This window comes from Kogia breviceps, chromosome 18 (genome assembly GCF_026419965.1).
Source record: "Kogia breviceps isolate mKogBre1 chromosome 18, mKogBre1 haplotype 1, whole genome shotgun sequence".
Classification (NCBI taxonomy): Eukaryota; Metazoa; Chordata; class Mammalia; order Artiodactyla; family Physeteridae; genus Kogia; species Kogia breviceps.
Genome location: NC_081327.1, coordinates 45078400 through 45092735, shown reverse-complemented (window position 1 = coordinate 45092735; position 14336 = coordinate 45078400). Strand labels below are relative to the sequence as shown.

Below are 14336 nucleotides of genomic sequence, written 5' to 3'. Positions count from 1 at the left end.
TCGGTAGTGAAGACAGAAGAAAACAGTTCTTTTTGGGGAGGGGAGGTGGAAGACTGTGGCTTCTTTTCTTTTTTTGAGTTTTATTACAGTCACTACGATGCTGTTTGTGCACTTAAACTAAGTATTAATTGCTCAATGCTTAGTTGAGGACTCCATTTTAGAACTGAGCCCCTGGTTCCAAGAGAATCCCCTCAACATGAAAATACATGGATGAAAAGGGAAGTTTTGAACTTTATAAACTTTGGACATGGTTCCCCGTGGATCCAATATCATTTGTGGGGGTCCCCTCTTGTCTTAACATTCTGTCTCACACAACTCCTCCCTCCAACCATGCCAGGAAAACAGTGGGGGAGGTGGGGCTCGGCCTACCTGATGCTTGCGGTTCTCCACATTCAAGGTGCGGGGCCGGTAGGTAATCTCATAGGGCTTGTTTTGCTGATGGGGCTCCAGGGTGATGAACTCGGGCCCCTCCCAGTGCTCGCCTTCAAAGATGGGGTGCAGATTCCAGGTTTGGTTGGTGCGGTTTGAAAGCATGATGGTCTGTACGTGCTTGGAGCGTACCTGGCAGGTGAAATTCACCACCTGGCAGAAAACAGGAAGCTTAAGCAGGTAGTGGAATTTACAAATCTGGAGTTCAAGGAAAGGTTCAGGCCATATACAGATCTATATCTATCTATATCTATCTATCTATCTATCTATCTATCTATCTATCTATCTATCTATCTATCTATCTATCTATATTTGGGTGTTGTCAGTATAGCAATGTTTTTTTCAGGCCAAGAAACTGGATGAGATTATCAAGAAGTAAGTGTATTTAGGAAAAAAGAAGGAATTTCAGGACTAATTCCTGACTGGCATGTTCCAATGTTAAGAAAAATCAGAAGAGGAGATGAGAAGCAGCAGCTAATAAGGTGGGAGGAAAGCCAGGAGAGGGTGGTACCCTGGAGGCCATGTAATGAAGGAAGTGCGTGAAAGAGGAGGGGCTTGTTCAAGGCGTCAAATGCTATCGACAGGTCAAGCAAGATGGGTGGCGAGAACTAGCCATTGAGGTTAGCAACGTGGACAATGTCGCATTGGTGTGAAGAGAGTCAAAGAGATCACCCGTGGGACAAGAGGAGAGTTTAGCAAGAGACCCACACATATATTATCAATTGGTTTCTGACCAAAGTACAAAGGTAGTTCAATGGAGAAAGGATAATCGATTAAATAAATGCTGCTGGAACAACTGGATATCCATGTACAAAAAAATGAATTTTGATTCATGTCTTACACTACATACAAAAATGAACTCTAAACAGACTGAAGATCTAAATTCAAAACTTGTGTCCTGAATATACAGAGAGCTCTCAAAACTCAACAGTAAGAAAACAAACAACCCAAATAAAAATAGAAGATCTGAACAGACACTTCAACAAAGAAGACATGTGGATGGCAAATAAGTACCTGAAAAGATGCTTAACATCATTAGTCATTAGGAAAATGCAAATTAAAGACCACAATGAGATATCACCATGTACCTGTTAGAATGAATAAATTTAAAAAAACTGACCATATCAAGTATTGGCAGGGATGCGGCACAAGTGGAAATGTCAGACGTGGCTGATGGGAATGTAAAGGGACACAACCACTTCGGAAAACAATTTGGTAGGTTCTTAAAAAGGGAAACATATACTTACCCTATGACCCAGCCATTCCACTCTTACATACTTACCCAAGAACATGAAAGCATATATTCTTGCCAAGACTTGTACATACACATTTATAGCATACTGCATGATTCCATTTATATTACATTGTTGAAACAACAGGAGATGGAGATCAGGTGTCTATGACCATAGCAGTGTTGCCAGGAACTATCAGGTTTCCACTATTAGGTTTCCAGGAACAGGGCTAGCAGAGGATTAACCCAAGCCCATTTTTTAACCATAGAGAAAGCAAAAGGTGTTAACCCCTTACTTACAGAGCTTATGACAGAATTTGATCTAGCCAGAGATGTCAATACAACCTTCCCTGAGAATGAGATGCTTGAGTTGAGAGCTGAAGAATAAATAGGAATTAACTAGATGAAGAGGGGAAAATGAATACATCAGCGGTGGGAACAGCATGTGCGAAGGCCCCGTGGTGGGAGGGAGCAGGTCTACATGTTTGATGTGGGCCTCAAGGACTGTTTGAACAGGGCCACTTGCTTCTAGAGGGCCTGAGTTCTCCTGTGGGGCTTGCTGGGCCCACTCTGGCCACTGGCCCATCTGTGGGCAGCACCCACTGACCTCTTTTACCGAAGGTGGTCCCACGCAGACTCCAGACAGGGTTAGGCTCAGAGGACTGCCACCCTGGATGACGCAGAGCAAGTTTTTATGGAGGATCTCCTTGCCCACCTCAGTAGGATGGTACGTCACTTCGAAAGAAACCTCCATGCCTGCGGTGATATAGCCCTCTTCCGGGCTGATGGAGAAATGAGGCTGACACTTTTTGGCATCCCATTTAAACCTTTTCCAAGACAAAAGGAGACAAAGTAGTTTACTAATATCCTTGGGGTGTCCCCAGTCCTGCTGAGAAAAGAGATTTTACCTGCACTTTTAGTTGGGAGATTCATCCCCTCGTGCACTCCCTGGGGCCTGAGAGGAGGAAGACTGCTGGGCAAAGCAGAGGCAGGTGGGACAAAGGCCAGGTCATTCCTGGGTGGGATCTCTAGGCTCTCCCTTGGGGCTGAGCAGGGTGGAAAGTGGCACACTGGGGGGGGGGGCCTGTGCACGAACGCGCTTACACGTGTACCCGAGGTCACACAGCTAGGATGTGGCCGGGGGGGCATGTGCACGAACGCGCTTACACGTGTACCCGAGGTCACACAGCTAGGATGTGGCCGGGGGGGCCTGTGCACAAACGCGCTTACACGTGTACCCGAGGTCACACAGCTAGGATGTGGCCGGCGGGGGGCCTGTGCACGAACGCGCTTACACGTGTACCCGAGGTCACACAGCTAGGATGTGGCCGGGGGGGGGGCTGTGCACGAACACGCTTACACGTGTACCTGAGGTCACACAGCTAGGATGTGGCCGGGCGGGGGGGGCCTGTGCACGAACACGCTTATACGTGTACCCAAGGTCACACAGCTAGGATGTGGCCGGGGGGGCCTGTGCACGAACGCGCTTACACGTGTACCCGAGGTCACACAGCTAGGATGTGGCCGGGGGGGGCCTGTGCACGAACGCGCTTACACGTGTACCCGAGGTCACACAGCTAGGATGTGGCCGGGGGGGCCTGTGCATGAACGCGCTTACACGTGTACCCGAGGTCACACAGCTAGGATGTGGCCGGGCCAGGACTGGAACCCTCCCGAGACTGTGGCCATAACGGCTCCCTGCACTGCCTCTCAGGTCTGATCAGGGGGGTGGAGATGATCCCTTCACATGAGAGTTGCCCCTATTCTTGGTGGCACTGGGATCTGATGGCCCTGTGTGGTCACCCCCTCTGTGGTCTGGCACTTGGTCCAGGCAGGAGACAGAGCGTGGACGGTGCAGACCAGTGCTTCCAGTGCCAAGGCTGCCACGCCCCAGCCTCAGGGCACTGTTCAACTGAGGTCAGTGTGAAGGGTGCCCCCTGCAGGTGTGTGGTGTGCAGCGGACACGGCTATGGCAGCATTCCTCAAGTAGTGCCTGGGTGGCTCCCTGCTGGCAAGTCATATAACTACTTTGAGCCTCAACTTCGTCTGTGAAATGGGGACAATATATTAACCACTTTCGAGGGTCCTGGGATAGTTAAATGGGATGCAGGCCCAGAGGGCTCTCCTACCTCGCACCCACGTCACCCGTGTTCAACATGAGGACGCGACGCGTGGCTTGTGCCTGACACACGACTGGTCCGAAGGGAAGATGTTCCTGGTCCAGGGAGATCTCCAGGGCCTGGCAGCAGCCGCTGAGGAGGAAGAGGGGCCGCCGGAGCCCCATGCACTCCATGAACACCTCTTCAGAGAAGGGAGGGACACGCTTCTTCGGGGCAAAGTTGACTTCCAGCTTCCGGACCTCTTTGGGCTTCAGAGTGATGTTGCGGAATGGTGTCAAGGTGACGACCTGGATAAAATGACAACGAGCCTCAGCAGCTGAGGGTGGGGTGCTCCTGAGGCTCCATTTCTGGGGGGTCCTGCTGCTGGGACCGTATCAGGCCAGGTGTAATATCATTTTGCCCTCTCACCAGCTGTGTCACCTGTGGTGAGTTACTGCACTTCTCTGTGATTTATTCTACGGTGAAGATCCGGATCACCCGTACAAAATGCGTGGCACGGAACAGGCGTTCAATCAGTGTTAATTCTCTTTCCAACCTCTTGCAAATACCCCTGTTCTCTGGTGGAGGAAACAGTAAGAGCAAGTAGAAAAGACAGTGCTCCGGTGGTTTTCAAGGCGTGCTCCCTGGGAGCCCCGCATCACATTTCCCAGTGTGCTGGTTACAAGGCAGACTCTTGGGTCCTGCCCCAGCCCAAGAGAACCAGTCTCTTTGGGAGAGCGTGGAACCTGCATGTGGGGACTCATGTGTTCTACAGTTTGAGAACCACTGTTGAAACTTGAATATAAGGGGCTGCTCTCTCCCCTTGGTCCTGGTAAAAATCAAATCAAAACCAGCTTGAAGGAAGGCAAGTCCTTTTCATCCTTGGGCTCCCTTTGGTACAGAGTGCTGAACAGTTGCCAGGAAGTGTACTGTGGCGGGCAGGGGGGCGGGGAGTGAGATAATGGCTGAGAATCACAATAGGAAAGGGACATTAGAGAGTTCTCAAAACACAGTGATGGAAGTGACCCCCCCGGGGTGGCAGTGCTGGTTCAGGCCCTTCTGGCAGCTTTTGTCTCACCAACTCAAGAGGCAGAACTGGTGCAGCCAAACGGTAAGGGGCCCTGACCCACTGGAATGAGGACTTTACTTTGGATTAATGAGGAAAGGGAAGCAGCAAGTTTTCCCTCTTTCTCTGGATGGCAAAGTGGGTGATGTGGGGTCCGGGGACGAGATGCCCACTGCGTCTCCTGCTTTGGTTGGCCTCTCACAGCCAGTGTCCCTGTATCCTGCAATCCTCAGATGGTCCACAACACTCCTACCACATGGAATCACACCTAGGATTCCAAAAGCAGCAATCCCTTTGAGCCTATATAATCTTGCCTGCCAGAAACACTCCTCCTCAACCTGTCTGCCTGGGAGATTCCTCTTCATCCTATAAAACTCAGTTCAGACCTCTCTCCACTGTGAGGCCTTCTGGAGCCCACCGAGCCCTCCTCTGAGCAGCCCTGGTCCTGAATCACACCCTGCTTCTGCAGCTTCTAGGCTTTCCTGGACTGTTCATGTGTCTGTGACCTCAGAAGATTGTGAACTCCACCAGACCAAAGTCTATTTCATATTCACCGTACTATGGACTGAACTGTGTCCCCCCAAGTCCCTATGTGAGTAGTATTTGGAGATGGGGCCTTTGGGAGGTACCTAGGCTTAGAATGAGGTCAGGAGAGTGGAAGCCCAATGATGGGATTAGCGCCCTTATAAAAAGGGGCGTCAGAGGGCTGGAGCTCGCCGCCTCTCTGACACGCGGGGATACAGCAAGAAGGTGGTCGTCTGCAAGCCAGGAGGAGCGTCCTCACCAGAAGATGACTATGTGGGCACCCCTGGTGTCAGACTTCCAGCCTCCAGAACTGTAAGAAAATAAATGTCTGTTTTTTAAGCCACCGAGTCTGGGGTGTTTTGTTATGGTGGCCCAAGCTGAGTAAGGCTCACTTTTATACTTCCAGCACGCAGCACGGATTTACTGAGTAAATGTAAGAATGAACTGAATGAAGGAATGGATATAGTCCATCCTCAAAACGAAATACACCTGGTCCACTTTCAAAGGGCCACCCAAACACTGTGAGATGGGTAGACGGCAGCCAGGACTGTAGCTTCTCTATTTAGGGAGCTCGAGGACATAGATTTGGCAACAAGCATGCTTCTTTCACGCAGCGGATTGAAGTGTAAAGAGGGACAAGCTTTCGGGGGCAGATGAGTGACGTATATCAAAACATACGCTTCCTGTTGGTCCAAGAAGCCCACTCCCAGGAGTATGTACTAAGCAGAGAGTCATGGATTCACACAAAGTTTTGTTTACATGGATATTACAATGCCTCATTGTAATATCCATGTAAACAAAATAAAATAAAAAATCAGGAACACCTGAAATGGGCAGAAACAGAGGACTGGTCCATCTGCATAATGGAGATACAGAGGAGCAAATGACATTGAATGTTTGGGAGCTATTTCAAGTTGGGAAAAGCAGGTTTCAAAGCAATCTGAACATTAATATTTTATTTAAAAAATGTGTAGGAAAAACAGGGGAAAGATAGGTACCAAAATGTTAAGTGATTATTTCTGGGTATGCGATTATAGGCGAAATGTTTTGCTTTGTGATTTTCCATATTTTTCAACTTTTCTGCTGTGATGATATGTGTATATTCATTAGAGCCCAGATCTTCTGAATCCATCAAGGGCACTTCGCCTTGCTTTCCTCACATGTAAAATGAGAATAATAGAAGCAGCAGCCTACACTGTTTCTGTGGAGATGATGAGAGGCAGCACGGGGAGAGCTCTCAGACCGCCTGGCACGCTGCGGGTGCCCAAGAACCGTGAGGTGTCAGTGTTGCTATCACGGTCATCCTGTCATCGAGGCGGGGGGTGGGGGGAGGGACGGGGCACACAGATGCCACTAGGGGCCCGAGCACCAACCTTGGGTTCCTGGAGTTCTGGAATCGAGAACAGGACTGACAGGTTAAATGTGAGCTGGGCTTGGCTGCTGTTCATGACGGAAATCGTTTTCTTCGCCACCTGTCCAGGCTGGACAGCTCCTAACTTCACAATCTTATTGGCCGGATCGAGGACTAAAATCTGTGGGACAAGAAAGAGAGCAGGGAAGGAGGGTTCATCAGTTAATGAGAAAAAGAAATACGATACGTGTACCCTGGTGAGGCAAGGCTGGTTCCCTCTCTTTCTGTGTCCCTCATTCTTCACATTGGACGGGCATTCGCCCACTCAACAAACATTTATGTGCTTAAAATGCCCACTAAACAACTTGTTGCACAATCACATAATTACGGCTGGGTTCAGAGATGTTAGGAAGGAACAGCTCAGTGTACAACGGGCTGAGTGAGCCAGCCTGGGGGTGAGGGAGGCTTCCCTGAGGAAGGCATGTTCCTACTGAGAGCTAAAGGAAGGGTGGGATCCTGTGGGTTTGTGTCAGGGTGGTGTGGGGCTGGATCCCGAGGGAGGAGACAAGCTGTGGCGAGGCCCTGAGCTGGAGGGAGTGGACTGGTCAGGCCCGTGGCTGGGAGCGAGGGGGAGACACGGGAAGACGGTTCGGAGAGGGGTCAGGTTTTCTTCTGGGGGAAGTGGAGAGCCAGTGCAGCCTGGAGTGGCCCCAGCAAGTGTGTATCTTGGGAGGGTGCTCTGGCTCACTCCTCTGTGGAGATGGACTAGAAGAGGGCAGGAGAGAGAGCCTTGAGGTGTGAGAGGTGATGGTGGCAGCGGAGGTGGGAGAAGCAGGTACATTTCAAAGTCCTCATCTAAAGTACTGATCAAAATGCTGGCCTGGATCAGGCCAAGGTCAGGCTGGGCCTTGTCCTCCAGGATGACGTGACCCACACGAATAGCACCCACTGGTCACTGTCATTTGACCAGTCACTAAACTGCACCCCTCCCCTACACGCTCTTTCTATCCTGCCCACATGTTTCCATTTTGTGTACAAAGGCAAGGGTCTCCAGCCCCACCCTGTGAACTCCTGGAGGTGAGAGAACATGCTTAAGTCTCCTCTGCAGGATTTCTGCAAAGCACCTGACACAATGTGTGCTGAATGAGTGATGAAAGAATGAACACTCGAATGAATCAGTGACATAAGAAGAGACCCCATCACTGGCTCGGTGCAGACACACCAGGTGGCCTGGTCCTGTTGCTCTCTGGCTTGATGGGAAGGCTGCCAGGAATACACCCCTCCCATTTTCTCTTGGTTGCTGAAATGTCCCATGCATTGCCGAGGACCTTGGAAGGTCTTCAGTTTTCCAAAACTTCCTATTAAATGCAAATACTCCCACCAAACAGACACCTTAAATGTTAAGCAGACACTGGGAAGAAAGGGATTAGCAGCAGGACCGGACCACTCCCTTCCTATTAGGAGCACCTGCTTAGAAGGCAGCCCTCAGGCAGATAGGATCCTGGGAGTTGTGGCTGGCTGGAGAATGTCAGCCTGCATGGTGTTAAGGAAAGATGTCCCATAACTGAAAGGTATGTCTGCATACAGAGCTTAAAACAGGTCTCACCTCGTAACCGGAAAACACTACATGCCCTAATGTGGGACGGAAAGGACATGCTTGGGATGCTGCATTTGATAGTCTCAAACTTCTCCAAGAAAAAGAGTGTTTCTCCAGTGATCTCCTGTGATTACTTGTATCCTTTGATACAGTAAAGTTTGGTATTGAATGAGATCTATGTGATTCACTTGGGTCTGATCTGATTCTCTCCTTGGTGGGACTCGTTGACCCACTGACAGAGCAGCGTGGGGGCAGGAGACTTTGAGGGGGTGGCAGGTGGGCTCAGGTGGGCAAAGAAGGGCAAGAAGGAGGGGTGCCAAGCGTGAGGATCTCCCCAACTGGCTCTTACCTTCATTTCAGTGCCTTTCCCTTTGATTTCAACTACTTGTTGTGAGAGCCCATTGATTTCAAAGGGGATGAGCTCTCGATAATTGATACTTTCCCGAGGATAAAAGATGATGGGAATCTCCAATGTCCCTCCTGGCTTCACCACATCAACTCGGAAGTTCACCTCGAGGTGGCTGGTGTTGGTGTACAAACACTCTAAGCTGGAGAAGATCAGGAGGAAGGTGTGTAAGCCCTCGGATGCCTGACCCAGAGGGAGAGATGTTGTCCCTTGTTTCTCTGAGCTGGATCCACTACTGGATGTCCTGCCCAGTCGTCCTGGAGTCCAAATGTAAGGGCTGGAAGGGACTTCAGCAGTGATCCAGCCCGTGGTCTCCTGGGCACCGTCGAGTTACTTCCCCCAGATCACATCCAGAGATCCTGGCAGAGCCAGGCCTCAAATGCAAGGTCTCATAACCTTTTGCCCAGTGCTCTTTTCACTTTCTTTATCCTCTCTTCCTTGATGCTGCTGCTCATGGTTTTGTACCCTTTCATAAGAAGGAAGGGCTTCCGGAAGTAACTGGGTGGTAAAGCACAGTGGGGAGGAGTATGTGTCCAGAGTCAGGCAGATAGGGTGGAGTGTGGATCTGGGCTCTATCCCTATCTAGCCATGTGACCTGAGAACAGTTTACACAGCCCATTTGGGTTTCTGTTTCCTCCTCTGTAAAATGTGGGTAGTGATGGCTACCTCATAAAGTTGTTTTGAGGATTAAATGAGATAAAGTGACTAAATCAGTCACTAGACAGGGCACAGAGGAAACATGCCATAAAGGTGAGCTATTATTATTATTGCTAATTGCTCAACTAGAAGGGACCTTCAAAGATCATGTCCACCCTCCTTCACTTGTGGGTAGGAAGCTCGTAGACCTCCATTACAGCCCCTCCCCATCTGCCTTCCGGGTATTTAGAGAAGGACTCTAGCTAAGGCAATAAATAGAGCGCAATGCCTTAAACAAAGAAAGACTCAGATTAACTTAAATCAGGCAAGAAGGAGTGTAGGTAGATAAGATTTTAAATTAGTACTTAAAATTACATGACACTCTTGTACTTTAACATTCAGGAGAATCATCATCTCCAGCACCATCACCACCATCACCGCCACAACAGTAGCAGCAGATAAAAAATACTGAGCATTTCCTATGTTCCGGGCACTGTTCTAAGTACTCTCTCTAAAAGGAACTAATTTAATCCTTCTAATAGCCCTATGCGGAGGTACGACTATCCCCCACTTCAGGCAACGAGACAGAGGCACAGAGAGTTTTAAAATTTTGCCCAAGGTGACATAGCTAGGGAAGTGCTGGGATTTGAACCTAGACCTGTGCTATGTGATATGGTAGCCACTAGACACATGTGGCTCTTAAAGTTAAAATTAATTAAAATAAAATAAAATAAAGTTCTGTTCTGCAGTGGCACTAGCCACATTTCAAGTGCTCCACAGCCACGTGTAGCTATAGGCTACCGTACTGGACAGTGCAGATATACAACATTTCTGACATTGAAGAAAGCTCAATTGCAGAGTACTAATCTGGAGAACTTTGAATAAACATAGATCTCTGGGCCAGTTTTGTTTTCTTAGGTCTGGAATAGGGCCCAGAAAGCTGGACTGGAACATTCTACACAGGGATGGCACAGAGAGGCTGGATTTGAATCAGAAGGCTCAGGCTCAGTTTAGATCTGCCAAGGTCAATGGCCTGAGAAATTTACTTTTTAACTCTCCGAACCTCAGTTCCCACATCTATTACATGCGGGAAATAAATGGAAGCCATCAGACCTCTTGTCAGGTCATTCGGCATCGCTCTCCTCACTTCCAGAAGAGGATTTTTTTTAGCAGAGTAGCTCATGGCTATCCAAGTATGAGTGTTAGTGGTGGGGAAAGGAGACTCAGGATTCACGCCCACCCGCGTTTGAGGCTTTCCCATAATCCTTCCTTTTCTGTCCTGGCAGGACCTCACCTGTGTGGAGGCTGTAGGACCCACAGGAGAGGCAGAATCATCTGGAAGCTCTGGGAAGTCTGCTTACCTCAGAGACGTCTCTTCCTTGTTGGTGACAGCTAGGATTTGTTTGTATGGGGGCATCCCAGCTTGGTAGATGAAGCAGGTCCCAAAGTTGTAGCCGGTGAAGGAGAAATGGATGGCTGGGCTCACGGCACAGCCTGAGATGCTGCACAGAAATGTTGGACCGTGGCTGATCTGTGGGAAGGCAATGGCAGGTGGAGTGTGATTAGAAGTGAGAGGAAAGGGCCCTTACGCCCTCAGGTGAAGGAGGGAAACAGTCGAGTGCTTAAAAAAAATTCAGGTCTCAGGGTTCCATCTGCAGAGATTCTGATGAACAGTTTACATGTTTATTTAAGGAAAGCAAGGTGGACTAATCTGCAACTGGGCCCGACACTGGCTCCTGCTTTGCTCCTGCAGCTGATTCAGCTTGAAGGCGGAGGGGTGAGCACAGACTGCCAGTCCTTACCCAACCTCTGCCTCCCACGGCCTCCTCATCAGCAGGACTCTGGCGGCCAACGTGCCTGGGAAACTTGCTTGACTCCCCATCCTTCCTTGCGGCTAAGGGTGGCCATCAGACATAGTTCTCAAGACAGAATGCTGTGAATGCGTTCAGTGTCGGACAATGTTAAATGGTCTCACCTTGATTTTGAGTTCCAGGCCCTTCAAGACACATTTCTTAAATGGCTGGAAAGACAGGGAGGCGTGCACACTCTGTCCCACATCCACACTGCCGTCCGTGGGTGCAAATGTCAAGTACTGCAGCAGGGACTTGGGGCCGGAGAGCTCTGCCTGGAAGCTGAAGCTGAACTTTCCGGTGTTGATAAAGCTGAATTCACACCGGACACATTCGTTCAGCTCCACCTGAGAGAGAACAGAGTTGAATGCTGAGTGAATGCAAACCATGGTTCCCTTCTGTGGGGTCAGGAGAGGCAACATGTTGGGGGCAAGTACCCTTTGGGGAATGGTGATGGCAGATGATGTTCATTAGCTCAGAGAGTAGTCAGGGAGTCCAGCGAGAGCTACTAAGTGAGAAGAGTGAGATGACAATTTAATTCTTAGATCTCACTTGGTAGCAAAACATCCTTCTGTAGGTTTAAGACAAGCATTTCCCCCTTCTCTCCCATCTCTTCACCCCCTGAAAAGTAAAATAGGCTTTCACGTCAAAACCATACACATTCTGGGGGTAGAGCTGCTCCTGGCATGTTTCTGTTCTCCTGGTCTCCCTGGCATTTGAAACAGAGATTCAGCTACTACTCACTTGCACTGCTTTTCCCAGCCAGTGCGGAAACAGAGAGTGCGAGGCCCTCTCACATCTTTACCTCACAGAAGTTGAGAGTGGTGGTCTGGTTGGGAGTCAAGAGAGTGATGGTGCCAGTCCTGTCTTTGCACTTGACCTCTACATTCATAGAGTAGCCCTCAGCCTTGACATTTAAGGTCAGAGGGTGGGCTTTCTTTTTCACATTGCAGATCAAATTGAAGTTCACTTCTCCTTCCTGCTTCGGTGTGAAGAAAATATCAACTGGGAACCTGGTTGGGGAAGAAGACCGCAGATTAGATAACTAGACCAACCTGTTAAAGAAGGTTGAATACTAAACTGTTATACACTAGGAGGAAAAGGCATCCTATCTCCAAATCACGATGAATTTTGACGATTTGCCAGGCACGGCAGGCCACTGCTTTATGGATTTGCAAGCACAGTGGATAGCAAGGAGAAGAATATAAACATAAGAAAATAGTGAGAACAAGAGCTTAAAGTTCTCAATGCTCTACAATTCACTAGGAAAATTAACAACAGGGAATAAGTAGGACAGTGATGGAATTGTAATATCTAAATTTTAGAGTGGGGAGAGACTTCAGGGACAGGGCACTCTAAGGGACAACGATTCTCCTGGCTGGTGGGCCTGGGACCCTGCCATGCTGGGCGAGTGCAGTCCCGGGGGCCTTCCTTTCTGTTTACCTGGACAGCGGTGGGAGCCAGCCTTCCATGGGACACACGACCAGGCTGTTGCTGAAACCTTCAGAATATCGGGAGGTGTCCTGGAAGGCAAAGTGGAACTCCTGCTCCTCCTTGTTGGTGATCTTCACGGTCTCCCTGGCCTCTCTGCCTGGTTGGGGGAAACACTGCCCTCAGCGAGGCCTCGTGCCTGCTCCTCACCCACGTCAGGAGGCACGAGGGAGCCTTCGCAGAAGAGGTTCCGCAACGTCTTTCCCTTCCTGTTCCCAGCTCCTCGGCCTTTGGCCTCCTCTCTTCCTTCTTTTTGCTCTACAAGGGTCCTTCCTCCCAAAGGGACTCTACCTCTTCCTTCTAGAACTTTACCCCATCAACTGCCTGTTCCTCTTAGGTGGCTGCTCTGCCTGGGTCACAGCTCTCCTGGGATCCTCCTTGCTCCTTCAGACCCAATGCCTTCCTGCTTTTGTTAATGGGGGCTGGTAGGCCCCTCAGCTCTGCCCCTATCTCTGTAAACAACCCCTGCATTGCACTCTTTCGAATTAGGCTTTGGGTATGTCACGAGTGTGTTGAAAGGGCCCTGACTAATACATCTCCTATCACTGTTTTGCTTTTTCTTACTTTCCTTGACTATTGTAGAGCATTTATTTTTCCACATGAACTTTAGAGTCATTTTTTCCAACTCCCCCCTCACCCCAATCATTTTGGAACTAAGGTTGACAGATTTAGCAGATAATTTTTTAGTATAAGTATGTCCCAAATATTGCATATTGCATGGCATACTGAACTATTATTCATTGTTATCTGAAATTCAGATTTAACTGTGCATCCTGTATTTTATCTGACAACCCTAGTCGGGATTTTAATTGAAACTCGATTAAACTTGCATTTAATTTTGGGAGAATTGACAAATGTTCAGATCTTGTTTGGGGGCATTTTAATAAGATTTTATAGTTTTATTCATATAGGTCCTGTGCTTTTCTCGTTACATTTATCCTTAGCTATTATATAGGTCTTATGAATGGAATTTTTTGTTTGTTTCTAGGTGCTTACTGCTAAAAGAAAGAGAAACCATTGATTTTTGCACACATCTTGCATCCAGCCATTCCTACATAGAATCTTGTTGATTCTAGTAGTTTGTTTTGCTTTTCTCTAGAGTCTCTTGAGGTTATCTATGTATGAAGTCATCAGCAACAGCATAATGAGATAATTTTGCCTCTTTTTTCCCCCAATGTTTATGTCAATTATTTAATTTTCTTGTTTTATTGTATTTGCTAAAATCACTAAGAAAGTGTCCAATAATGATGGTGATAATGCACATCCTTGCCTAATTCCTGACTTTAATTGAAGTGACTTTAGTAGTTTATTACCAGATAATATCTGACCCTTGATTTTGGTTAATCTTCTTTATTCACGTTTTTCCCTCTATTCCTATTTTACTATTAGAGTTTTTGTTGAGAATGTCTGCTGAATTTTAGCAATGACTTTTCAGTATATATCAGTATGATCACCTGGTTCTTTCTAAATCTGTGGATGTAACAATTATATTGAAATGCACCATCAATGCATTCCTAGATTAAATCCTGTTTGTCTTGTTATTCTTATGCTACATTGCTCATTTCTTTGTTCAAAACCTTACTAAATGCAAAAGTCTCCTCCTATCTGTTTATATGTATCAGTATAAGAAATGTATGGAAGTAATACACATCATA

General features: G+C 48.2%; 1 protein-coding gene across 1 annotated transcript in view; it reads right to left on the bottom strand.

Annotated features, from left to right (window-relative positions):
* Positions 1 to 14336, bottom strand: part of HYDIN (HYDIN axonemal central pair apparatus protein) — a 431864-nt gene that overhangs the window by 18497 nt on the left and 399031 nt on the right. Inside the window, exons 74-82 of the mRNA XM_059043993.2 lie at positions 12634 to 12781; positions 11996 to 12203; positions 11316 to 11537; positions 10702 to 10871; positions 8648 to 8846; positions 6724 to 6882; positions 3790 to 4067; positions 2268 to 2487; positions 370 to 582 (exon numbers count right to left, since the gene is read on the bottom strand). Coding sequence (XP_058899976.1) covers positions 370 to 582; positions 2268 to 2487; positions 3790 to 4067; positions 6724 to 6882; positions 8648 to 8846; positions 10702 to 10871; positions 11316 to 11537; positions 11996 to 12203; positions 12634 to 12781 — 1817 coding nt within the window. The remainder of the gene's footprint in view (positions 1 to 369; positions 583 to 2267; positions 2488 to 3789; positions 4068 to 6723; positions 6883 to 8647; positions 8847 to 10701; positions 10872 to 11315; positions 11538 to 11995; positions 12204 to 12633; positions 12782 to 14336) is intronic.